Genomic DNA, 26,224 nt, shown 5'->3' on the forward strand with positions numbered 1-26,224 from the left:
TTTTGACCTCTGACCTTTACCTCTCCCACAATTTTGAATTATATGAAAAACAGTAAAAATGTATCTCCTCCTGGGATTTTCGCGTAACGTGCGCGAAACTTTTTTTACATGACCTTTGGACCAACACGGTCATCGCACAGCGGCCGGATTTTCTTTAAAGCGAAACATTATTTTAAAATAATTCACTGTATAATGCAGTTTCATGCAAATTATTCTTCTGCCTCTGAATCATACATGCAAAGTGACACGTTCATGGCAGTATGGCAGAGGACTATGCCAAACGGCTAAAACGCGAAGCTCGCAACAATCGGCCAAAGGGTGGCGCTGTAGGAAGCCTTTGAAAATGCCAACTTTGAACAGGTGTAGCTCATGCCCTGTTTCAGGTACAGCAATGAAACCTTTATACACTTATGCGTCTCCTCATGCCGAACAACTTTTACGCTCTGACATTTGACCTCTGACCTTTACTTCTCCCACAATTTTGAATTATATGAAAAACAGTCAAAATCTATCTCCTCCTGGGATTTTTGCGTAACGTGCGCGAAACTTTTTTTACATGAACTTTGGACCAATGTGGTCATCGCACAGCGGCCGGATTTCTTTTAAAGCGAAACATTATTTTTTAATAATTCACTCAATGTTGCAGTTTTATGCAAATTATTCTTCTGCCTCTAAATCATACATGCAAAGTGACACGTTCATGGCATTTGGCAAATATGTAGAGGGTTAGTCCAAATATCACTGAAAGCAATCTTACTCCAATTGGCCAAAGGGGGGCGCTATACGAAGCGTTTGAAAACTCAAACTTTAAAGGGGCATAAGTCATGCCTCGTTTCGTTTGAAGACATGCAACTTGCTTACACGAGTGCCTTGACTCAAGCGGAAGACATCTGTGTCTTTGTTAAGTAAACTCCGCCCTTAGATTTTCCGCCCTTTTGAGCAGTTTGTAAAACACTTAAACCCGCTTTTATTCCGGAACTTTCGCGTCACGTGCACGGAACTTTTTTTACATGAACTTTGGACCAATATCTAAAGATCTGTCGGATCGTTTTTTTTTTAAATTGAAACATGCTTTTTTAATAATTCAATCAACATTGCAAGTTTTATGCAAATTATTCTTCTGCCTCTAAAACATACATGCAAAGTAAAATTTTCATGATGAACTACTGTAGAGGGTAAGTCCAAATATCACTGAAACCAAAAAGAATAATATTTGAACTGGGGACCCCCCACCCTGACGTGAGTAGGGTTTTCCCATGATCTGGGCCTTAGGCTAGATGCAGAATAGAGCTGGGGCGTTCGCGAACGAATCGAATCTTTTGAACGGCTCTTTGAAGTGAACGTTGGGATCCGGTTCGCGCAGTAGAGAGACGTTCATTTGGGGGGGAGACCCCCTCCCCCCAATTCAACATCTCCTTGCTACTCCACTGAGTACTGAGTACTTGGTGTTTTATGAATAACAAAAGTCAAGGTAGCTTAATTTACACACACATTTTATGAAAAGGGTAAATACTAAATTGTGATCTCAACTGTCAGCAGAGGAATGTGGTGCCACCTTGTGGATTCATGTTTAAACAAATTCTTCTTAAAAATATATAAATATACAAGGAGCCAAATGAGCCAGTCTTTTGAACGGCTCTTTTTAGTGAGCCAGATCGATGGTACTGTCTCACTTCAAAGAGCAATAAATCCCACCTCTAATGCAGAATGGTTAGGCACAGGTGTGTGTGTGTGTGTGTGTGTGTGTGTGTGTGTGTGTGTGTGTGTGTGTGTGTGTGTGTGTGTGTGTGTGTGTACGTGCGTGCGTGCGTGCGTGCGTGCGTGCGTGCTCAGTGTGTTTGGAAGCATGGTTGATGCTGCTGGCAAATTATTCTTCTGCCTCTAAAACATACATTCAAAGTCACATTTTAATCACACTTTGCAATAATGTAGGTTAGTGCACTGTGCACTTGTGCACTTGTAACCCACGGTTCAGCGGGAATTACAGTCATTTTATTTTATTTTTCAAATGGAATATATTCTTATTTTTCACATGCAATGTTTTGACCACGGTCCCTGAGTCACAGCTGCCGAGCATTCGTAATCACCACACCCTGTATAAAGACAGTCTTTCTTCAGTTTGTTCAGTAACCTCATTGGAGCTGCTGCAGGTTTGTACACATTTCATTTCAAGACTATTCCAATTTCTAACAGCATTACTCTATTTATATTTAACCCCACACTATATTGCTTTTAGATCCACCTGACCAACTCTGATATTGACACTGAGGCTGCGTGACTAAGATAATTGGTAAGTGAACATGTGGCTCGGAAATGTTTGTTTCTGATTTTGGGATTGGAATGTAAAAAGATTCATTTCGGGAATGTAATTATTGCTTGTAGATAAGCAGATTTGTCGACTTTATTTTGTTTTAAGCTTGTAGATCGGCTGATTAGTTGATTTTTTTTGTTTTAGTTTTTTTGCCTGTGAACTGAATCTAATGTTTGGTTTTCAGAAAAACTACATTTCCCAGAATGCAGCAGCTAAGATGGTTGCTTGTTGGGCGTCGGCCGATTGAATCCATCTGAACAGTTTGAGCAAAACACTGCTGAGTTGAGGAGGCTGTGTGCTGCTCTGTTAACCGGTAAGTGTTTTGTATGGTCTCTTTTACCGTTTTACTGTGTTATTTTGGTTCTATGGTTTACAGTGAGAATGTGTTTTATATCGTCAGGAGTGTTTAGTTGAGGATGATTGCCTGTGTCCACTATTGTTTGGGGTGTGGCCTCATCTCTTTCTTTAATGTAAGCATTTAACTAAAGAGATGTGAGTATTATTGCGACTGTTAGGTCGCAGTTACTATCGAAACCTCCACCGGCTGTCACTCTGTCCGTGTGACATCATACTTTTGCCCTATTCATATCTCCGCTACCATTGCCCCTATCCATGCCAAACTTTGCACACACTCCTTGGCTGCCTGATTTCTCATATGGCCCTCCAGCGCCACCATGAGGCCGATTCTTGCAAAACATTTTTCAACACTGCTCCTACAGATTTTGGCCTAAAATCACGCAAACTGGATGGCAAATCACAACCTCCAAATCAGCATATCTGTTGACTTTATTTTGTTTTAACCTTGTAGATCGGCTGATTAGTTGATTTTTCTTTTTTTTTTTTTATCCAGGCCCTGTTTTTTGCATGTGAACTGAATCTAACTGATGGCTTAGTTTGGTTTTCAGAAAAACTACATTTCCCAGAATGCAGCAGCTAAGATGGCTGCTTGTTGCAATCAGATTGATTTGTCAGCACCTGGCCGCAACACAGCTTCTCCGAGTCAGGCAATCCAAATGTTTTTGCTCTTAACCACCGAGCTCTGCTTCACTGTGTAGCTGGCTCTCGAAGGGACTCTTCCATCGAGCAGTAAGCAAAACTCCACTATGTTCTCCTCTGTCGCACATTTGCTCTGTATTTTGCCACATTGCTAATGGTGGTTCTATCTGTTCCCATTGTAGGCAAATTAGGAGCTGCATCTGAGTCTTGGAAGAGAAATGGCATGTGTTAATGGAAGCAACGGCATACTGTGAAACATATGTTTCGAATGTAACCCCTGTTTGTTAAGTTCTGGAAAGAAGCATATTTTGAGTTAAAAGCCCCGGTTTTGGGAAGAACTTTATTTCATGTTTTAGGGGAACGCCCCATTGAATAAAAGAACGCTTATTGCGTTTTCACCTTGAGAACTGTTTCCGTGTGCTGGTTTGGGTTCAGACTTCACAATACTTAATGTTTAAAAACTTTATTTGAAGACGTTTACTACTTGAATTATTTGAAAACATGAAAATGGCTAGGTTGTTAACCCTCTGTTTTGAAGGTTTACAACCTGATGACCAACTCTTCAACAAAGACAACTAATGAAAAAGTTGGAAAATAAAGATATTGAGTTAAAACCTTGAGGAGTTCTTTGGAACTATTTTATGTCTGTTGCATATAGTCTTTTGCATACATGATGTGTAGAGGTCAATTTGTGCTTTTACCAATAACTATGCCGATTAGTGTAAAATCGGCAGAGTCTCTGTCGTTTATAGCGCCACCAGAAGGCCAAAAACGCATTCTTCGATATTACTCCTTCAGATTTTATCCGATAATCACACAAATGGACACACAGTATCTCTACAGTGATGTAATCATGACGGATTTGTCCAATATCATATTCTATCTAATTGGCTAACATTGAATTCCAAGGTTTGCAGGATTGCTCCTTTTTGAACAAAATGTCTCAAACGCAGCCTGCTATTTGTGTGAGATTTTGCACGCACATTCCCACTAGGCCAAGGAACAGATGCCACCCTTCTCACATTGGCCTGTTATAGCGCCACCAGCGGGTCAATTTTTGCAAAACCCATTTTTGGAACAAAATGCCTCAAATCCCGCATGCAGCGTCCGATTGCCGTGAAAGGCCAAAGAACACGTGGTACCCTTTTGACCTTGGCCTATTATAGTCACCACTAGGCCAAACAAAAACACCTGACCTGCTGGAGACCTGTTCGGAAGAACACTGCTTCTAGTTTTTCTTTGATTTCTTCTTTGCTTTCCCTTGATGCTTTTTTGCTTTCCTACTTTTTCTACCTTGGCCACTTTATCGCTGCTTGCAGCTATATTTAGTGGCCAAGGCCACGAAGTGGCAAATGGCCACTCATTGATATTGGACTTCATCATTACTATTATTATTATTATTCTTCCGCCACTTTTGCTCTAGCGGCTAGACCGTGCAGTCGCTTTTTACGAAACTCGGCAGTATGGCAGAGGACTATGCCAAACGGCTAAAACGCGAAGCTCGCAACAATCGGCCAAAGGGTGGCGCTGTAGGAAGCCTTCGAAAGTGCAAACTTTGAACTGGTGTAGCTCATGCCCTGTTTCAGGTACAGCAATGAAACCTGTATACACTTATGCGTCTCCTCATGCCGAACAACTTTTACGCTCTGACTTTTGACCTCTGACCTTTACCTCTCCCACAATTTTGAATTATATGAAAAACAGTCAAAATCTATCTCCTCCTGGGATTTTCGCGTAACGTGCGTGAAACTTTTTTTACTTGAACTTTGGACCAACACGGTCATCGCACAGCGGCCGGATTTTCTTTAAAGCGAAACATTATTTTTTAATAATTAACCGTATAATGCAGTTTCATGCAAATTATTCTTCTGCCTCTAAATCATACATGCAAAGTGACACGTTCATGGCAGTATGGCAGAGGACTATGCCAAACGGCTAAAACGCGAAGCTCGCAACAATCGGCCAAAGGGTGGCGCTGTAGGAAGCCTTCGAAAGTGCAAACTTTGAACTGGTGTAGCTCATGCCCTGTTTCAGGTACAGCAATGAAACCTGTATACACGTATGCGTCTCCTCATGCCGAACAACTTTTACGCTCTGACTTTTGACCTCTGACCTTTACCTCTCCCACAATTTTGAATTATATGAAAAACAGTCAAAATCTATCTCCTCCTGGGATTTTCGCGTAACGCGCGCAAAACTTTTTTTACATGAACTTTGGACCAACACGGTCATCGCACAGCGGCCGGATTTTCTTTAAAGCGAAACATTATTTTTTAATAATGCACTCAATGTTGCAGTTTTATGCAAATTATTCTTCTGCCTCTAAATCATACATGCAAAGTGACACGTTCATAGCATTTGGCAAATATGTAGAGGGTTAGTCCAAATATCACTGAAAGCAATCTTACTCCAATTGGCCAAAGGGGGGCGCTATACAAAGCGTTTGAAAACTCAAACTTTAAAGGGGCATAAGTCATGCCTCGTTTCGTTTGAAGACATGCAACTTGCTTACACGCGTGCCTTGACTCAAGCGGAAGACATCTGTGTCTTTGTTAAGTAAGCTCCGCCCTTAGATGTTCCGCAATTTTGAGCAGTTTGTAAAACACTTAAACCCGCTTTTATTCCGGAACTTTCGCGTCACGTGCACGGAACTTTTTTTACATGAACTTTGGACCAATATCTAAAGATCTGTCAGATCGTTTTTTTTATTTTATTGAAACATGCTTTTTTAATAATTCAATCAACATTGCAAGTCTTATGCAAATTATTCTTCTGCCTCTAAAACATACATGCAAAGTAAAATTTCATGATGAACTACTATAGAGGGTTAGTCCAAATATCACTGAAACCAATCTTACCCCAATTGGCCAAAGGGGGGCGCTATATCATTTTGAAAGAAGGCGTCAAGTACATTACATGAAACTTTTTTTTTTCTTATCTTTTTTTTTTAAATGACAGGTCCATTATTTGTGACTGCCGTAGTGTAGTGGTCAGTGCCTGTGCCTGATATTCGGATGGTTGTGAGTTCGAACCCCACTTTGGGTAGAGTTGATGTTAACATCCTGGATGCCCATGGCATGTGCGTATGTCAAACTCTTTAATGTTGACACGTCTGATCTAACTCCAGATCACGTTCATGTTTAAAATGAGCCCTTCTCTACCGGCCGTTTTGAGTAAAAGAAAATATGATCACTTGAAAATGTCAGAAATACTCAGATTACATTTACTCAGATTGATTTCACCCCAAGCCTCCAAAATATAAAAAATAAATCAATAAAATCAAGGCACTCAGCCTACATAGAACTTTTTTTTTAAACAAACATGGTTAACAGATCCTGTGGCTGCCTAGTGTAGTGGTCAGGGCACATGCCTTACATGCAGAAGCTTGTTGGATCGAATCCCACCTGGGGCTTGTATAAGCATAAAACCATGACATAAATCCTGAAACCTGAAACAAGCATTATAATACAAACTTTCATGTCTACACCTATGTTGTGATTTCCAAGGATTGCAATGATACCATGTACCAGCTCAGTGGTCTAGTGGTTTGAGTGTCTACCCTGAGACTGGGAGATCTGGGTTCAAACCCGGGTCGCGTCATACCAAAGATTCTAAAAAATGGGACCCAGTTCCTCCCTGCTTGAAACTCAACATCTAGGGTTGAATTGGGGGTAACTCCCTGCGACATACTAGTGTCATGACCAGGGGGTGTACTTGTACAACAAGTTACCTTGCGCTGCAGAAACAGGAGATAGGCTCCTGCCCTATGAGATTCATAGCCTGGCCGATTCATATGGTCTTCATAGCTCAGCCAGGCTTACTATGTACATCATCAAACTGTCCAGGTGCATAGTATCACAGTTTTTTTTTATGTCTGTTGCATATAGGCCTACAGTCTTTTGCATACATGTTGTGTAGAGGCCAATTTGTGCTTTTACCTATAACCACCGATTAGTGTAAAACTTTGTATGCATGAAACTTTTTCTTTTTTTTTCTTTTTTTTTTAAATGACAGGTCCTTTATGCGTGACTACCGTAGTGTAGTGGTCAGTGCCTGTGCCTGATATACGGATGGTTGTGAGCTCAAACCCCACGTCGGGTTGAGTTGCTGTTAACATCCTGGATGCCCATGGCATGTGTGTATGTCAAACTCTTTAATGTTGACACGTCTGATCTAACTCCAATTCACGTTCATGTTTAAAATGAGCCCTTCTCTAACAGCCCTTTTTTTTCTGTTCTGTGTAAAAGAAAATATGATCACTCGAAAATGTCAGAAATACATACAATAGATTACATTTACTCAGATTGATTTCACCCCAAGCCTCCAAAATATAAAAAAGAAATCAATAAAATCAAGGCACTCAGCCTACATAGAACTTTTTTTTAAACAAACATGGCTAACAGATTCTGTGGCTGCCTAGTGTAGTGGTCAGGGCATATGCCTTTCATGCAGAAGGTCGTTCGGTCGAATCCCGCCTGGGGTTTATATAAGTGTAAAACCATGATATTTGGTACACTTCACAGTTTGGTTCCTTGAACAATGTCTGATATGGAGCCTTCCTAAAAATGTCCCCCAACCCCCCTTGATGCGTATTTTAATATCCGCCATTACTAAATAATGTATTTTGCATCATAAATCCTGAAACAAGCATTATAATACAAACTGTCATGTCTACACCTATGTTGTGATTTCCAAGGATTGCAACGACATCATGTACCAGCTCAGTGGCCTAGTGGTTTGAGTGTCTGCCCTGAGACTGGGAGATCCAGGTTCAAACCCCGGTCGTGTCATACCAAAGATTCTATATGATGCATACAGTCTTTTGCATACATGTTGTGTAGAGGTCAATTTGTGCTTTTACCTATAACCACCGATTAGTTTAAAACTTTGTATGCACACTTCCCAGAGGCCAAGGAAAAACCTGTGCCCTGCATTTTTCACATCTGCCATTTATAGCGCCACCAGAAGGCCAACTTACAGTATGTAAAACACATTCTTCGATATTACTCCTTCAGATTTTATCCGAAAATCACACAAATCAGTACACAGTATCTCTACAGTGATGTAATCATGACGGATTTGTCAGATATCATATTCTATCTAATTGGCTAACATTGAATTCCAAGGTTTGCAGGATTGCTCCTTTTTGAACAAAATGTCTCAAACGCAGCCTGCTATGTGTGTGAGATTTTGCACACACATTCCCACTAGGCCAAGGAACAGATGCCACCCTTCTCACATTGGCCTGTTATAGCGCCACCAGCGGGTCAATTTTTGCCAAACACATTTTTGGAACAAAATGCTTCAAATCCCGCATGCAGCGTCCGATTGCCGTGAAAGGCCCAAGAACACGTGGCACCCTTTTCACTTTGGCCTATTATAGAGTCACCGCTAGGCCAAAAAAAACCTACCTGACCTGCCGGAGTCCTGTTCGGAAGAACACTGCTTCCAGTTTTTCTTTGATTTGTTCTTTGCTTTCCCTTGATGCTTTTTTGCTTTCCTGCTTTTTCTGCCTTGGCCACTTTATCGCTGCTTGCAGCTATATTTTTATTTTATTTTTGTATCCATGTCCTCTTCACTCTGTTCACATCATTCACTCGTCTTCGCATATAGGCGCAACCAACTTTTACAATGGAGGACAGCAAAAACATTCCTTGGTTTAGTCATTAATAGGCATCATTCGACCAGGAAAGATGAAAATCGGGAACAATGCAAGTTAGTAATGCATGCTCTACCCGGTTAAGCAATACCTGTTATTAAGTGTGCCTGCCATGCAACGCAATGGCAAAACACGTATTGTAATCCGCCATACTTATATAAGTAAGTAAGTAATGTCGCCACAAATTTCGCTGTTTTGCATGGTGTGCTATTACTTTTCTTTCCGATCCGCGTTACCATGACAACATAATTCGTAAAAATCGACGCGCAAAAACCCCCATTGACTTTGAATGGGGGACTCTTAAAAAACCCCAGACACTTTGGCCCCACATTACTCTGACATACTTTTGCCTAGCAACGTCACTTAAACTTTAAAATGCACACACAAATTTGGTCTTTTTCCAGCCAATAGGGATGAGCTGTAATTGATTAAGCCCCGCCCCCTCTGTAACAGGAAGTGCCCTTCGCCAAACAGGAAGTGCCTCTACATCTCATGAACCGTTTGTCGTACAGACGAATGGGTGGCGTCAAATGACTTGATTAAGAGTCCTTAACCTTAATTGGGGCCTATTTGGCCAAACAGGAAGTGCCCCTCACCAAACAGGAAGTGACCCTTTATCTCATGAACCGTTTGTCGTACAGACTCGTGGGTGGCGTCAAATGACTTGATTTAATCCTTAACCTTAATTGGTACTTCCTTTGCCAAACAGGAAGTGCCCTTCGGCAAACAGGAAGTGCCTCTATATCTCATGAACCGTTTGTCGTACAGTTGATAATGTTAAAGCTAATGCAAAAAATGCTAATGTTAAAAAATCTAACGCTAATCTAACGCTAATGCTAACACAAAAGAAAATCTAACGCTAATGCTAACACCAACCGCTACACAAGGTTGCTCACACTTAGCGAGCTGCAGGCACACTTAAAATTTCGTAGAAATTTTCTTTTCTAGTATTATTACGTGTTGTCAGACTATTCACTGTACCTGTTATAAACAGTTACTAACCGTGAAGCTGCATGGTGTGTCCTCCACAGACCCATGCATGTATAGACAGACACAGACATCTGTGGTTTTTCACTCCTCGAGAACCGTTTGTCCAACCATATTCCCACACGGCACTACACACACCCCAAACTTGGCTGGCACACACACCAAGTTTAAGTTCAATCGTTTTGCCGACACCTGAGTTATTTTATTCCCCCCTTGTCAAAATAATTAACAATATAAATATTGGGGTGTGGTTACAACCCCTGCATCCTCCCTGCATTCCCTTGCGGGAAAGGACACGAAAGTCAAATATCTAAACACAATTAGATTGGGCTTTTGGTCATCAGGCATAGGCTCTGAGCCATACCGCTACACATGGGTCTGACTCATTCAGTCTTTTCCATTGTCCATCTTAGGCCTAACCTATAGTTAGGCCTAAATCAGAAATTAGCCTACAAAAACAAATATGTTGCTACATACTGTACATGTACTGTAAGACCCTCCCATACACTAAAATGCAGAACATTTACTATCAACCAATTAGATTAATGAGCTGTCCTTTGAATCTCTGGTCACCAGGATGTTATGGTGCAGTTGCTAAGTGGGTGTCAACTCCAGAAGAAAGAGGTAGGGGAGGGAAAGTAGAAGTCAGAGTTAATTAAATGCTTTTGGTGCTAGTGTAGTGGGGAGACAACTACCGTATGTGAACATAGGGAATACAATGTTGTTGAGAAGGTATAGGTGTCGTTCTCTCAAACGGCGTCACCTGACAACTAGCTTAAGCGCCTTAAGAACCTGGGCTTTTGTCCTGTGTCTTTTATACATTGCTGTCATTACCGGCAAGCAGGGAAGCGCGATGCTATCTTTCACTGTACAGTAGCTTTATATTTGATAATGCTGTGCATGCCACTGAAGAAATAACTTACCTTCTTGTCATGGAGTTGCTAAGATACCACCATGTGGTGTGCTTTAAATAACTGCATTAATTAGCTGAATGACAAAGAACATGGTTATATACCCTGATTATAATGTGCTAACGTCCTTTACAGATATTAAAAGTAAAGGCATAAAATGTTTTAAATACATTTAGGATTAAAAAAGAACCGTAAATTACATTTCATCTCCTTAAAATGTACGTTAATTCACCCATTCACACACACTGACAGTAGGGATTGGACGATATGAAAATGTCATTTTTGCGACGCGTTGTGAGCTTGTAGAGCGTCTATTTTTTGGCAAGGAGATTTGGTAGAGAGTGAAAAAAAGACTGTATCGAGTGCGTGTATTATAAGTACGTTTTACCAATAGAGGTATTAAGTGATACCGGATATGCAGCTCGGCAAATAAAAGGTGAATTAATCCCAGTGCATGATGGAGGACGATTTCTCAATAAATTAAATCTCCACGATACGATTATTGTGAGTGTTTTTTTTTTATCACGATAAGCGATCATATCACTTATCGTCCCATCCCTCACTGACAGTGGAGGCAGCCATGCAAGGCATGAACCCGCTCATCATCGGGTGCAGTGGGCGTTCAGTGTGTTGCTCAAGGACAATTTGACACGTCAGGATCAAACCTACATATGGCTGCTCTGCCCTCTGAGACACTGAATGAATTAATTAATCAACCGTAGCGTCCCTATTCCGGGGCCAACCTTTGGTGAAAAAGATCAGTGGCTCTATTTTCGTCCATGCCTTATCCCTTATTATCCTATAAACCTTTTTGCAAATTTTTTACTGTTTTGATTTTTTTTTTTGGAATATTTCAAATAGCTGATCTTCAAGCTCACAACGTGGCGATGTAGCTCGCCTATTTGAAGTATTTTAAAATGTATTTCAAAATGGTAAAAAAGGCAAAGAGGTTTAGGGATAAGGGGGGGGGGGGGTACTGTAAGGCATGGACTAAAATATAGCTGCAGATCTACAAGCTCACAACGCTCCCCAACGTGACACTTGCAGATCGGCTGTTTGCGGTGAAGAGATTTGGTGTAGATGTGAAAAAAGGAGCGGACCATGTTGTACTGTATAGATGGGGGATCCTGGTCAAGTAGATTTTAAGTTGCTTCCCTATACTGATGCTGTGTATTCACCTTAAGTAGGTCGATATCCTGTCTGCTGGGTGAAAGCGGGTGAAACACCTGGAAAAGTGGTAAACAGGAAACTCAATGATGTTGGGCTCTGGGTGAACCTGTGTTGCCATGTCTGCTTATAATATGCAATTTGGGCCTTTTTCTTAAGTGTAGTTGCTTTATAATGTTTTTCAAACCAGTGTTCCCAATTTTTCACACAGAATTTTCCACACACACACACACACACACACACACACACACACACACACACACACACACACACACACACACACACACACACACACACACACACACACAGTTTTTACTAGTTTAAATCAATTTTTAAATGATAAATTCAATACTGGCTTTCAAGCAGCTTCAAGGGGCACACTTGACCCTTCTCAGGGGCACACCAAAGGTCCCCAGGCACAGTGGTTGAGAAACAGTTAGTTATAGTACTTGGAGAACAAATGAGATCCAGGCTCACGTGTCATTTCTGTGAGCGTGGCCAGTGCGTCAGAGCAGATGTGTTTGGCATCCTTTTCTCACAGTAGGGTACGTGCATCATCAGGGTTTTGCAGCCCGTCGTCTCAATAGGCTCCATTTGGAGACGGTCATCAACTCTGAAGAAAAATCTATTTTTACTGAGCAATGCATCAGGCATAAAAACCCAGAGACACAATGAGAGAATGGAAAGCACAGGATCAATACATTATCAGGGTCCCCTGAAATAAAATAAAATAAAATAATACGAAAATAAATGTATTTTCTTTTTTCTTTTTTTTTTAGGAACTGAGAAAAGCTCTTAATTTCCTCATTCTTGTCCACGCCTTTAATTATTAAACCTGCAAGCTTTATTATCTCAGAGGGGTAATTGCAACAATGTCCATACTACGATGTTCATACTTCAGTAAAGATGGAGGCACATCTACAGCAACTGTTGCTGTATCTGTTTCAAATAACTTTATTGACATTGTCTACCAGCAAGTGCAAGTCCTAGCAAACGCAAACTCCAACCACTACATTCACTGTATATATTAATTATATTGTACTAACATACAGCATTGGGGGGGTTAACCCATTTAGACAGGAAACACATTATTTTGTGCTTTAACTATTGAAAAATAGCAGATATACAAGCTCACCGCGCGGTGCAGCGCGGTGAGCTTGTAGATCTGCTATTTTTGAAAAATGTAAAGTTTGTGCAAGTCTTTGAATATTTTTGACTCGATGCTATAAATGTCTTCTAAATCCTTCTAAGGTTTTTTGAACACATGTTTCTATGTCAGTGGTGCTCAAACCTTTTCATGTTAAGGACCCCCAAAATGATATGATTATGGCCACGGACCCCCATCTCAAAATATAAATATTTATTTCAAGGGACCCCCCAGAAGCAAAATTTGCTGCCAGATTTGGAACTAATATTTCAAAATGCACCCATAGGTGACGGAATAAAAATCTTATCTTGCGCCAAACTGTGTACTGTGTAAAACAAAAAATGCTTTCATATTTTGAGGTCTTGGCTCAAGGCACATCAATTTCTCAAACAGTCTCCTCCTTCGCCTCACCCCTACATTGCTACTTGCAGCTATATTAATAATTTTCCTTCTCTCTTGTATGCTGAAGGTGAAGTGAGGTCAGAGGAATTTGCCTCAGTGCACGAGTGCTCTTCAAATGCCAATATGGACCATTCCCATCCTCAAGGCACCCTCTGCTCCACCACTGCCAAATAGCACTTTTTTGCACAGCCAACACCCCCTACCGCACCCCTCACCAGCACCACAGCCTGGTTCCCCCACTGAAGTTAGAATATGTAGTTTACACTTTCCCATTCATTCCTGGAATCAATTGGATGCTTATCCGCAACTACAGCCTTCCCTGTCTGCTGACAGCAGGGGAAAGGGCTTATCTGTGTGGGCCAGATCCTGCCCCTTGCTGACCTGTCTCTCTACCCGTCTGTCTGTCTGTCTGTCTGTCTGTCTGTCTGTCTGTCTGTGTGTGTGTGTGTGTATGTGTGTGTGTGTGTGTGTGTGCGCGTGCGCACGTGCATGCGTGAGTGTGTCTGTGACTGTGCATGCGCGTGTGTGTGTCTCTCTCTTAGGCTGATACAGTACATGTTTTCTGGTTTGTGATATTTTTAGTTCTGAACAGTGTTGTGCACTACCGCGTTGTACGTAGTATACCTTCCAAGAAAATAAATACAAAATTGTAACCATCCGAGGAAGTGTATCTGATTCGCAGGAGGAGCGGCTGGGGGCAGCAAGAATGTAAACTTTAGTTCAAATAGCTTTTTTCATGTGATTCTGAGGTGAAGGCTTATGTGTGGCTACTGTCTTGACTCTTGAGGTGATAATGACCGCTGGCCCAATTAGTTTCGAAGTAATTAACACATTAACTACTTAACAATAGAGTTTGTTTGTTTTTTCATTCAGTGACCACGCGCTTGTGTATATACGTAATCATGTGTGCGTGCCGACGTGCCGTGCGTGTGGGAGGGAATAATAATAGTATAATAGTATACCCTCCAAAAGAAACCTAGAGCACAACACTGGTTCTGAAGGTGATCTGTTTGCTCCTCTATGGCAAAGATGTTTGAAACTCTCCCTCTGTTCCTCACTATGTGAAAGCAGCAAGGCAGGAGGGAGTGCAGACAGGGTATTGGTGCAGAAGAGGAGAGAAGAGAGTGATGGAACAGGCCAATAGGAGACGTGAGTGAGATGGGGAGCGAGGGGCGAGAGAGGAAAATAGGAGGAAAAGGCACTACATAACAAGCCACATTTATACCAAGATCTCGCAATAATGGCACGAAGAAGATTATTTGAGGTAATATAGCTGATGATGGATGTAGGTAGACTTTATAGATATTTGCAACGACCGGGAAAGCAACTGTGTCATTTTATATTTTGGTGTTGGCTATTCAGAAATAGCAGATAAACAAGCTCACAGCGTGTCACTTTGTGCCGCGCTGCGAGCTTGTTTATCTGCTATTTTTTAAATTATTTTTTAACACAAATCCTTGAAAATTCAAAAATCTTCCAAATATTTCACATTTTATATCAAGATACTTTTGAAATTAGCAGATCGGTGTAAGTGCTCATGTGGCTTTGTCAAGCCCTTGCCTTTTTGGGCTTGTTTTCTTAGACCTGGTTTGCTTATTTCTCTCACAAAATCTGGCAACATTGGTGACTCCCTCCACTGTCTGCTCAAAAGCGAAACAAAACTGACTACCCATTCTGTCATCTCTGTACGTTATACAGTATGAGGCAAAATTATTTTGACGTTGCTGCCTTGAATAGGCTGTGTAAAAGAGGCTAGTTATTTGCTTGAATCATGGTTGGCAGAATTCATTTATTCGTTGAGGGTTTGTTTCTCAGATTTTGTTTCTCTGATGCTGTTTTTTTCCCCCATAATTTATCACTGTAAATGAGACGCTATACGGTATATTAGTTGGGAAGGCCAATTTAAAAAACGTGCAATTCATGTTGTATACTTGAAATGCAAAAACTATATCAGGCCCTATAGGTTTAAATAAAATGAGAAGCCCCCCCCCCCCCCCCCCATAATGCTTGTGCATGCACCTACACAAAAACACATACAAGTATGCACGCACTCACACACGCACGCACGCACGCACGCACGCACACACACACACACACCAGTGTAAATCTAGCCTGTAAACACATATCTGCAATGACAGCGGACTAAAAGCCTGAAGTAATCTGACACTCCATCTGTGTAATTTGTTTTATGGACCCTACACTACAGGTCATTATCAAAAAAATGATCCATGGGTCCGTGGTGAAGATTACTGTTCAGTGAGGGACCATGAAAAATCCTTATTTACTTGGCTTGCCCACACCGAATGGAGCACCTCGCTGTTTTATGACTGCCTCATGCCTAAAAATAAAAGGCCATTTTTCCACAACCCATTACCCATTATCCTGCTATAGTTTCATAATTCAGTTAGCAACACTGGATTTTAGAACATTAATAAAGGAAAGCACGATAGACCCTTAGCTAATTACGTTTGCATGTTAGATGATATTCTGCAGCAATTATCAGCTCTCCCATGGCTCAGGAAGCCAGTTACTAATTACTTGTAAGAATCAGTGTATACATTTCTCTTTCATTAACAAATCCAAGGAGAATATTTTATGGTCTTACCATTGGCCTTGTTCCTAGGCCGACACGTTCTTTTGTGCATATTAACTTAAGCCTACAGTAGAATCTTACCAGTGATAATCAGTGTAGAAGTTCCATCACCAATCATCTTTCCTAAAGTAATGTTTATTTTTGTTTATTTTATAGAAAAGGGGTCTCCAACGTTTTCAAGCCGAGGACCCCTTAGCTGAGAGAGAGATGAAGCAGGGACCCCCTCTCTATGTGTGAAGCAGATTTTCAATCGATTTCACAGTTCTTTTTTTCTTCTTTTCAGACATTTAACCACCTTTGCCTCTGTACTTGGTCCGCTCTTTTTTTACATCTACCAAACCTATTTGCCGAAAATAGCCAAGCTGCAAGCTCTCAACGCCTCGCAGCGTGAGGCGTTGAGAGGTTGTAGATCTGCTATTTTTGGCAAAAGTTCTCGGAATATAGGGTCGCCAGGGTTCAAGTTTTTAATGTAAAAGAATTATCCTATCACACAAAGATTTGGTGGCCCCCCTGTAATAACTATGAGGACCCCCTAGGCGTCCCGGATCCCCTGTTGAAGACCCTTGTTATAGAACATTCGTGGCCGCCCACTGTTTAATTTAATGATCAATCTTTTTTTTGTCTACGTCAGGCCGAAGACGTACTGTAGCCGAGACTATGTTTTCGCCCGTGTCAGTCCGTCTGTCCGTCTGTCCTATGTTCTGTGAACAAAATGTCTCAAATCATGAACACAGCGTCCGATTGCCGTGAAACATCTTGCATCTTCTTTTTTTCCCTAGCAGGTCTACTGTAGGACTAAGTATAAATAGGGTTTAATTGGTGAATGCATGTTTTGTATTAATCCAAATCTAAAAAGGAACTTCTAACTAAAGTTTTCAAATAATTGTTTTGGATTGATTTTCTCTTTTTTATTTGAGATGTAGTGGAGTAGAAAGAAGTATGAAGTATTTCAGTACTTGAGTAAATATGTATGCGATGACGTCTTGCTGCGCGGTCATTATGGCTTATATGGACACGACGGGTTGATAATTCCCCAAGGCGGAGCCGAGGGGAATTATCAGCCTAAGCACTTATTACCCAGCTAATAAATAAAATTAATAATTTGACTCAAAACTAAAAACAAAATGAAGTATTTCCTTGTTTATAGACGGCTGAATGTGCGTCCCCCCCCCAGAGCAACACGTCGCCTTGGAAAACAAGGAAGTGCTGATCAAATAGAATCTATTTTCTGTAACTGCGTTGTCTATTTCTCGCCTCAAATGTTTTTAAAAACATTCTTGAGAGCAACGTTTAGTTGTACATGTCGCTGTGTGTTTGTTTACATGGCTGCCATGTTGGATATGGCACTAAATCCACGCAGTGCAGCCTGAATACAGCAGCTGCTCTGAGCCGTTGATGAGCAGCGGTGAATTATAGAGCGGAGCGGTCATTATACGCCTATAATTCACCGCTGATTTCAGCGCTCGACCAATCAGAATCAAGCATTCAACCAAGCCGGGTAGTAAACTGAGTTACTTTATACCACTGTTATTGTTGTTCCAACATAATGACTTTAACAACCTGTGCTGATGCTATAGCTAGACAAGCAGCACGGTAAGTTACACTTTCACAGCGGCCGTAGCTCCAGTAGAGAGGCCGTAGCTCCAGTAGAGAGGCCGTAGCTCCAGTAGAGAGGCCGCCTGGGAAACAGCAGGTCCCTGGTTCACATCCTGGCCCCGGTCTAGTGTCTAAGTGTCTCTGAGCAAGACACTACCCCTAACTGCTCCCTGGGGCGCTGCCCCCATAAGACACCAAAGAGGGCTTGAGCCCCTGCCCTTTCATCCCTCTGTAAAAAGTGCCCTCTCCAGAACGATGAAACAGTTTTTACTATGGTGAAAGAAGCACAAATTGCCCTGTCCAAACTCTCAGTATTCACTCGATTATGCTATAGTTCAGTGTTCAAGTTCAAGCACTGAAAATAGCCAACCTCCAAGCTCACAACGCATCGCGCTGCGACGCGCTGTGAGCTTGGAGGTCGGCTATTTTCGATATTGCCACCAAATGTCAGCCCCTGCCTCTATAACATTCTCTGCACGTCCTTGCTTTGGATTGGTTAAATGCACATACATCATTTCATTGTATACTGTATACAAATAAGGAGGGCGGACAAAATTATTGTTATATTATTACCGTAGGACTCTGCTGTGTACCCATCATCTTCAGTATTGCCATTTGCCACTAGGCTTTTAAGTCAGTTATTCTCACTAATTTACATAATTCTTTCTCAAATAATTGCACCGAACTGTCAGTCACAGATTTGGTGTGCAGGGAAAAAAAGATCTGTGCTCAAAAGACAGTTCAAATATTGATGGAGTGTGGAGAAATAATCAAGCAGTGCAAGCAGTAGTCAGCAAGTATGTAAAACCACTTACAGTAAGCCATACAGTGTGCCTGTCTATACCTTTCAGGATTGATTTTAAGGTGTTACTGATGACTTTTAAAGCCCTGCAAGGCCCAGCTCCTAGCTACATTTCAGATGTGCTGCTACTATGAGCCTGTCCGCTCATAGTACCAATACTCATGGGTTATCAGGCATTTGCGACTCAGGGAGCTAGGGTTTTGGAAGGCCATTCTTGAGGATCTAAGGCTAGCCAAGTCAGTGTCATTTTTTAAATCACTCCTGAAAATTTCTTTTTATACCAAGGCATTTTTGTAATGTGCGCTGCTTCGTTTATTGACGCTATTTGTTACTTCATTCTTTTAATTCCTTTGTGTTATTGTGTCACTTTTATCGTTTTTGTAAAGCATTTGGAATTTATTTAAAATGTTCATGTGTAATGACATGCGGACGAATAGAATAGATGTTTATTGCTCCCAGTGAGGAACCTGACTCCACAGCCAGTACAGACAAACACATGTTTTTTTATCCAGTTTTGTTGTTTATTTTTGCTTCATTCCGATATGGGTGTATAAATATACATGAACATGAGTGTAGAGGGATGGAACCACACACAGCACAGGTCTCCATTCAGAATCCAAATGGGGACATTGTGATGCTGTATCAGGTTTTATTTAAGGTCCATCACCCAACACAACCCTTTTATTTTATTTTTAGGAGGTCACTGGTGGAGCTATAAATAAACGGCGTTTTAGAGACCAGTGTTAGCAGTGTTCAGACGTACTAGGTCATGTGGTTCCTTACCCTGCAGCAACGTCAACACAGACACTGTCTGTACAGATCTTACAATGGCTTAAATCCTGTCTACTTGGATGACCGGGGTTCGCCTGGAAACCAGCTCTTTTTTCACCTAACACTAAATCTCTTCACCAAAAATAGCCAATCTGCAAGCTTGCAAATCTGCTATATTTTGGTGAAATTCCCCAGCGAATAGGGATGCTGGGGTTCAGGTGGTTGAGATTCTGCAGTAGCTCCCTCTCAAGCACTCACACCCTGTGCCACTTCCATCCCTTGTTATCCCTCTCTCTGTCTCCATTTATGTCTGGTGTATGTACTGTACAGTATTTGGACATCCTTCTGCTGCATGTTTGTACAACATATTCTGTGTATCTTGGTTGCTAATTTCTATTCATTTTTCCATATATTTTCCCCTGGTTGCACCTTATACAGTACCGCAGTCAACCTCATTAACCCAGCCCAGGGAAGATGCAATTCCTAACGTAAATTGTCTTTATATATTGATGCAGTATAACTCTAACCCTTTTTTCTACACTTACACATTGTACACACTTTTACCCATATCTTTTTATACAGTATATATATATATATATATATATATATGTATATGTATATAATATATATATATATATATATATATATATATATATATATATATATCGTCGTCACTGTTGGGCAGAAACCTTGTATCTCCAAATTTCAAATGTGTATTTTTTTTTTGTAAAGTAAAGCTCTGCTTCACCATACAAGACTGTCGCACAAAACTAGTGAAAATAGCAGATCGCGAGGTGTTGTGTGTTTGTAGATCAGCTATTTTCACTATTTTAAATATTTTTTTATAATGATAAATGCAAATTGAACGGTTTTGGACATACAAGGTTTACACCCGTCAACGACAATATAGCCTATATATATACACGTATATATATATATATATATATATATATATATATGTCACGGTTTGATAGAGAAACAGTATGGTCGAGAAACGGAGCACTCATCGTGCGGCACGGGGCGGAACAAGCGGTCGCTTTGAGCCAAAACAACGTCCTCCAGGCGGAGCCGCTCCATTGTCCACGACATTGCAAGCGGCGCGAAGTCCAGCGGACCTTGGTCCTGCTCTTCGCCCCCGAGCGCCGCAGGCGCGAGTGGCCGCGAAGAGCCGCCGGCCGCGCGAGTTACGAAGCCGTGGTGAATGCAATCGTTATATTTATGCCCAGGCCGTAAGGCCTGGGCAAGCCCACAATAAACGCCCTGTCCAAGTGACTACAATGGAGCGCTCCCTAGCTCATAGTAAGCTAATGGCTAAACACTGCCGAGCTAGGCTAGTAAATAAAGAAAGAGAGTCGCAAACGAGTGACGTCAGCGCCTTCACTAGTGAATGGTCGTCGCCATCTGGTGGTGAACGACAAAACAAGCGCTCTTACAATGAACGTACTGAGTTACCCAAACGTACTGTAACATATATATATATATATATATATATATATATATATATATATATATATATAGTGGACATTGTTAGCACAGTCTGTCACACCAACATTTCATTGCACATGTATGAGAGTGTGTCAAATAAACAAACCTCTCTCTCTCTCTCCCTCCTCTCCCTGCCTCCCCCTCACAGGTGTCATTCTTCCTGTTCATTGTGTTTGTGGTGTACACTATGCTGCCCTTCTCCATGCGAGACGCCATCATCGCCAGCGTCGTGACCTCCTGCTCTCACACCATTGTGCTGAGTGTCTGCCTGTCGACCAGCGCTGACCGCATGGAGCCGGTGGTCTGGCAGGTGAGGTCAACAGGTCTTTGTGACACACAGAAGCAGGCATGCACGCACACGCACACACACACACACACACACACACACACACACACACACACACACACACACACACACACACACACACACACACACACACACACACGCACACAAGGGGGGGGGAAAGTGGGACTGAGTTACTAGGGCCCAAGGTGGAGGGGCCTTCATTCTTTTATACTTTAGCTATTATAAAATAGCAGATATACAAGCTCACAGCGCGGCACCGAGTGCCGTGCTGCGAGCTTGTAGATCTGCTATTTTTGATGTGTGTAAATCTTTTAATATTATGTATTTTTTTAAGCGAACGTTTGTAACTCAAATTTTGCTTCTGGGGGGTTCCCTGGAAATAAATATTTTGAGATGGGGTTCCGTGGCCAAATACATATCATTTTGGGGGTCCTTCACATGAAAAAGTTGGAGCACCACTGACCCAAAAAAAAAAACACGATTTTTCAAAAATAACAGATCTACAAGCTCGCAGAGTGCCGCGCTGTGAGCTTGTATATCTGCTATTTTTCAATAGTTGAAGCATAGTTAAACCCCCTCTCCCTATGAAGAACATTCATGGGGGGCCCGCAGTGAATCCTTCTACCCAGGGCCCACACACACACACACACACACACACACACACACACACACACACACACACACACACACACACACACACACCTTCTGTCATTCACCAAGATTTACAGTAGCACAGACACTGAAACACTAACTTGCATGCATGTATGTTGTACATAATCTACATGTATACACGTATTCTGCATAGAGTGTGCACACAATCAAAACATACACACACACCCGGCCTCACCCACGTTTTCGGTGCCTTTCATGGCTTTCCATCAAATCAGGTAGTAGATTTTCTTTTATGAAAGGTTAATGTGCTCCCATCCGGCTCAGCCAATGAATATTTCCGGTAATTTCCACAGCACAGGATTGTATTTTTAGAAAACAAACAAATGCGACCTTTCAACTAAAACCAATTTACGGCAGCGGATGAGCGATAGAAATTCTAATGTATTTTAAAAAAAAAGTCTCCTGAAAAGGTCACCATCTTTCCACCGGTGTTATTACAGGTCCTTGAACAAACTGTTCCGGCAGTTGGCCTAATGCTACGGAAGCTGACTCTAAACAAAACAGAAAAGGGAAGGACGCTATCAGGAAGCCACCACATTGCTTTAAAATCAATCAGTCTTAATTCTCACCACTGCCGTGAATGAATCCAACAAAAAAAGGGCTTCATTTTACAGTCAAAGCCACTAAAGCCATGTCTAAATCCTAATCATTCTGCTATAAATGTGTGAAATCTCTACATGGGTGTGTGGGTGTGTGCGTGCATGAGTGAGTGTATCTATCCTGGGCATATCTTTTCAGGCCGCGACCACCAAAATAATCATATTTTAACTGGGGACCCCCACTCTACGAGCACTAAGAGTTGAGGAATTACATTTTGTATAACACGTCTATTGTGAAAATAGCAGATCTACATGCTATTTTCACATTTTCTGCCTCTAATATTTGACAATTTGGCCAATGTTAAATTTGACTTCTTAGAGGTATTAAAAAGTCCTTAAACTGTCACTTTAGAAATGTGCAGATACCCCCTATACACTTAAACTTTATGTTGATTTGTTTACTGTTGAGTGAGAAAACAATATTACACATCAAGTTAAAGGTATATTCAGTGATTGTATTTCATTCAAATACAAATATAATTGGTACATTTTCCATTCATTCTCCTCACTAGAATGTGTGCTGACCATATAAGGACTTCCACCATGGCCCGTGTTACGAGCATAGCTAGATTCGGTTTTCAGAGGTAGCCAGCCAGTCCTCGACCAATCAGGGTAGAGTATGGCAGTAGTTATGTTATGATGTTTAGTTATGATGGTCAAAATAAAAGTTTTGAGAACCACAGTTGCTCTGAAATAAGAAGATTGTAAACTACTGAACTCATAAAATGCCACAGTCTCGTAGTAAATCAGTATCATACATATCCTGAAGCTGGAGTTGTAGGCCTACCGATATTCAGTGATTTAATTGGGTCTAATGATCAAAACGAGAACATTATAATGGTATAGAAAATCTATAAAAAACTAAACATTTGCACGCTGTGACAAGATGACCCCCGGCCACTTTCATTATTATCACTGAATACCTTTAATCATCTGGGGACCCCCCAAAATAATTTGGGGACCCCCCTGGGGGTCCCGACCCACAGATTGAGAACCACTGCTTTACACTACAGTATGGGAATACGTATACTGATGACATACAGTAATTGATCTCCATGGACATTAAAGGACAGAAAGATACAGAGATCTCCATATTGGCATAAAAGGGACACAGACAGACTGGGTACAGGTAATGCTTAACTTACTGTATATTTGACTTGAACACCAGTCTTCATATTTTTGGGGGAACATTCACCAAAAAGTGCTTGTAGATCTGATATTTTTGGCAAAGAGATTTGGTGTAGAGTGAAGAAAGAGCATACCAAGTACAGTCACAACTCACGTCTATTTTAAGTATAGGGTTTAACCCCCGCCGTGCCTTGCTCTGTTCTCTCAGAATTGTTGCGTTTCTGAAGCTCTTGTGGTTGTGGTTGGTCAGGGTGACTTTGGGAGCTTTAAGTAAGTAACAATATCCATAATCAGATAATAAACATTCTGTTTATTAGTTCTAACTGAGCTCCTGTATATTTTTCCTGTATTTCCTACCGCTGTACGTTTGCATTAGTCTATGTTGCACTCATTGCACTCTGCTGCCATTACTTTGCATTCACATTCGCTTCCATCCCACAGTTCTTTCATGTGTAGCATGGTGGTTGTACTGGCATCTGGGCTGCCTGGGGGAGGATGTGACAAGGTCACTATCAGCCCATCTCCTCCTGTGCATCAGTTCAGCTTGCCTGCCAGCATTGTTTTGCTAGTAAGTCAGCCAGACTGGTACTGTTAGAGGATGTTCCTGATAAAGACAGTTTTGTGGACGGGCTGGGGGGCATTGAAGTGATTTGGATGGCAAGCCATAGCTAAATCTGACATTTTTGTCATTCACTAATTTTGCTCATCTATTGCATTGCTATTCATCGTTTGCTATGGTTTATGACTACAATGTCACCCCATTTGCGAGTATAGCTAAATTCACTCTTCTTTCCCCATCCATTCATTCAGTCAGGTTAATACAACTGGCAGATTGACAAAACTGATACTTTTTAACTGAGAGAGAGAAAAAAAAGGACAGAATCTAATTTTTAGTTTTTCAACGTTGTGTCACACTTTCAGGCAAGAAAGTCAAACTAAAAATGGGGTTTGGAATACCTGTTCTTTAACACTTTCAGTGCCAGGGCGTCATATGACGTCCGACACGACCTTGGCAATGATGCCAGAAAATAATATTGGCGTCATATGACGCCAGATGCTTTTTTTTCATATTACAGTAGTACAGTGTTGGATCTATGCGGTAACCAAGATACAGCCCTTTTGGACGATGGGACGGTCGTCATGCATGACAATTCAGTGGCGTCAGTTCAGAACAAGCTAAGGTATGGCAACATGACTGGTGTCTGGTGAAGACACCAGTCATGTTGCCATACCTTAGCAACAGGCACGATGAAAAGTACATTTTTATTATTTCCCCCTGTCAAGGTATGGCAGCTGCATACCCCTGCCATACCCAATTGACGCCCCTGCATGACATCACACGCTTATGTGACCAAATTCAAGCATGCTGGTTGGCCGGTTCCCCCCAGAAACAAGAGTCTCAAAGAGTTCAGTGACTTTTACCGTACCGGACACAGCAATCAGAGGGAGAGAGAGATATATTGAGAGAATGAGCTAGAATTAGTTATAAAATCATTAGATTTAGTATTATTTAGAGAGATAGAGATATCACGGAGGTACTCGGCTGCTACACCCACGGGCCACGGCCTCGATTTTGGTTCTGGCGGCCAGAAAAGCTCCTTCTACGGGCGATCGGTTCATCAGCGAAGGCCTCGGCTGGAACATCCACGGCCTCGATTTTGGTTCTGGCGGCCAGAAGAGCTCCTTCTACGGGCGATCGGTTCATCAGCGAGGACCTCCGCTGGTACATCCACGGCCTCGATTTTGGTTCTGGCGGCCAGAAGAGCTCCTTCTACGGGCGATCGGTTCATCAGCGAGGACCTCCGCTGGTACATCCACGGCCTCGATTTTGGTTCTGGCGGCCAGAAGGGCTCCTTCTACGGCGAGGCATGCATGCTGCCAGGGACAGACCACCGATTGCTACGGTTTCTCCGCGCGCCCTGTAGGATGCACTGCTGAGCTGTGCTGCGGTATGTTCTTTACGTTTCACTTTGTTATACGTCTGTCTTTCAATGTTATATGAGATAAGTGCTGTATAATGTATCAAAATGTATGAAATATATGGCCCATAAACCATAAAACTGTCTCCGCGACTCACAAATGGGTCCCGACCCAAACGAGAGAAGCATCCATTTCATTGTAAAGTCGACATTCAGAAACGCTGATTTTAGGCTATATTCTTCACTGCATACTACGTGCCACTCACGTTAGAAGTAGAACATTGTTTATTTTGGCGATAATGAGCCAAGGACATCACATCACAGCCTAGTATAGAACAGTGGTTCCCAAAAGGTTTGATCGCGAGCCCCGGGGTGGGGGCGCTCGCCCTGGAACCTCCAAAGCACTAGCGACCACCCTCCACAACTCAAGCCCGATTTGGGAGACCCTCCTGGGCATGGCGCCGCTCGGCGTCGGCCTCTATACCTCCGTGATGGAGGGAGTGAAAACTTTTTATGTCCAAAACCGCTCGTTTTGCATTTATCATTTGAAATTATTTAGACTAGTGAAAACAGCCGATCTACAACAACAGCCGATCTCCTTTTTAGGCACTAACTAGTAACTAACAATAAAATATGAGTCTAGAACACACCACTGTATGAGCTGCATAAAGTGTGGTTCCTGTTGAAATGAGCCATGCATCTGTAGCCTACTTTGATTGATTGATTGAAGACTTTATTAGAAGTTTGCATAGGAAAAGGTACAGTTTCATGA

General features: G+C 41.8%; 1 protein-coding gene across 1 annotated transcript in view; it reads left to right on the forward strand.

Moving 5' to 3' along the window:
* Positions 1–26,224, forward strand: part of adcy2a (adenylate cyclase 2a) — a gene marked incomplete at its 3' end in the record, with an annotated part of 125,833 nt that overhangs the window by 30,427 nt on the left and 69,182 nt on the right. Inside the window, exon 3 of the mRNA XM_080744651.1 lies at positions 20,976–21,137. Within this exon, the coding sequence (XP_080600777.1) occupies positions 20,976–21,137 (162 nt within the window). The remainder of the gene's footprint in view (positions 1–20,975; positions 21,138–26,224) is intronic.

Source organism: Nannobrachium achirus (genome assembly GCF_963921795.1).
Source record: "Nannobrachium achirus genome assembly, chromosome: 2".
NCBI lineage: Eukaryota > Metazoa > Chordata > Actinopteri > Myctophiformes > Myctophidae > Nannobrachium > Nannobrachium achirus.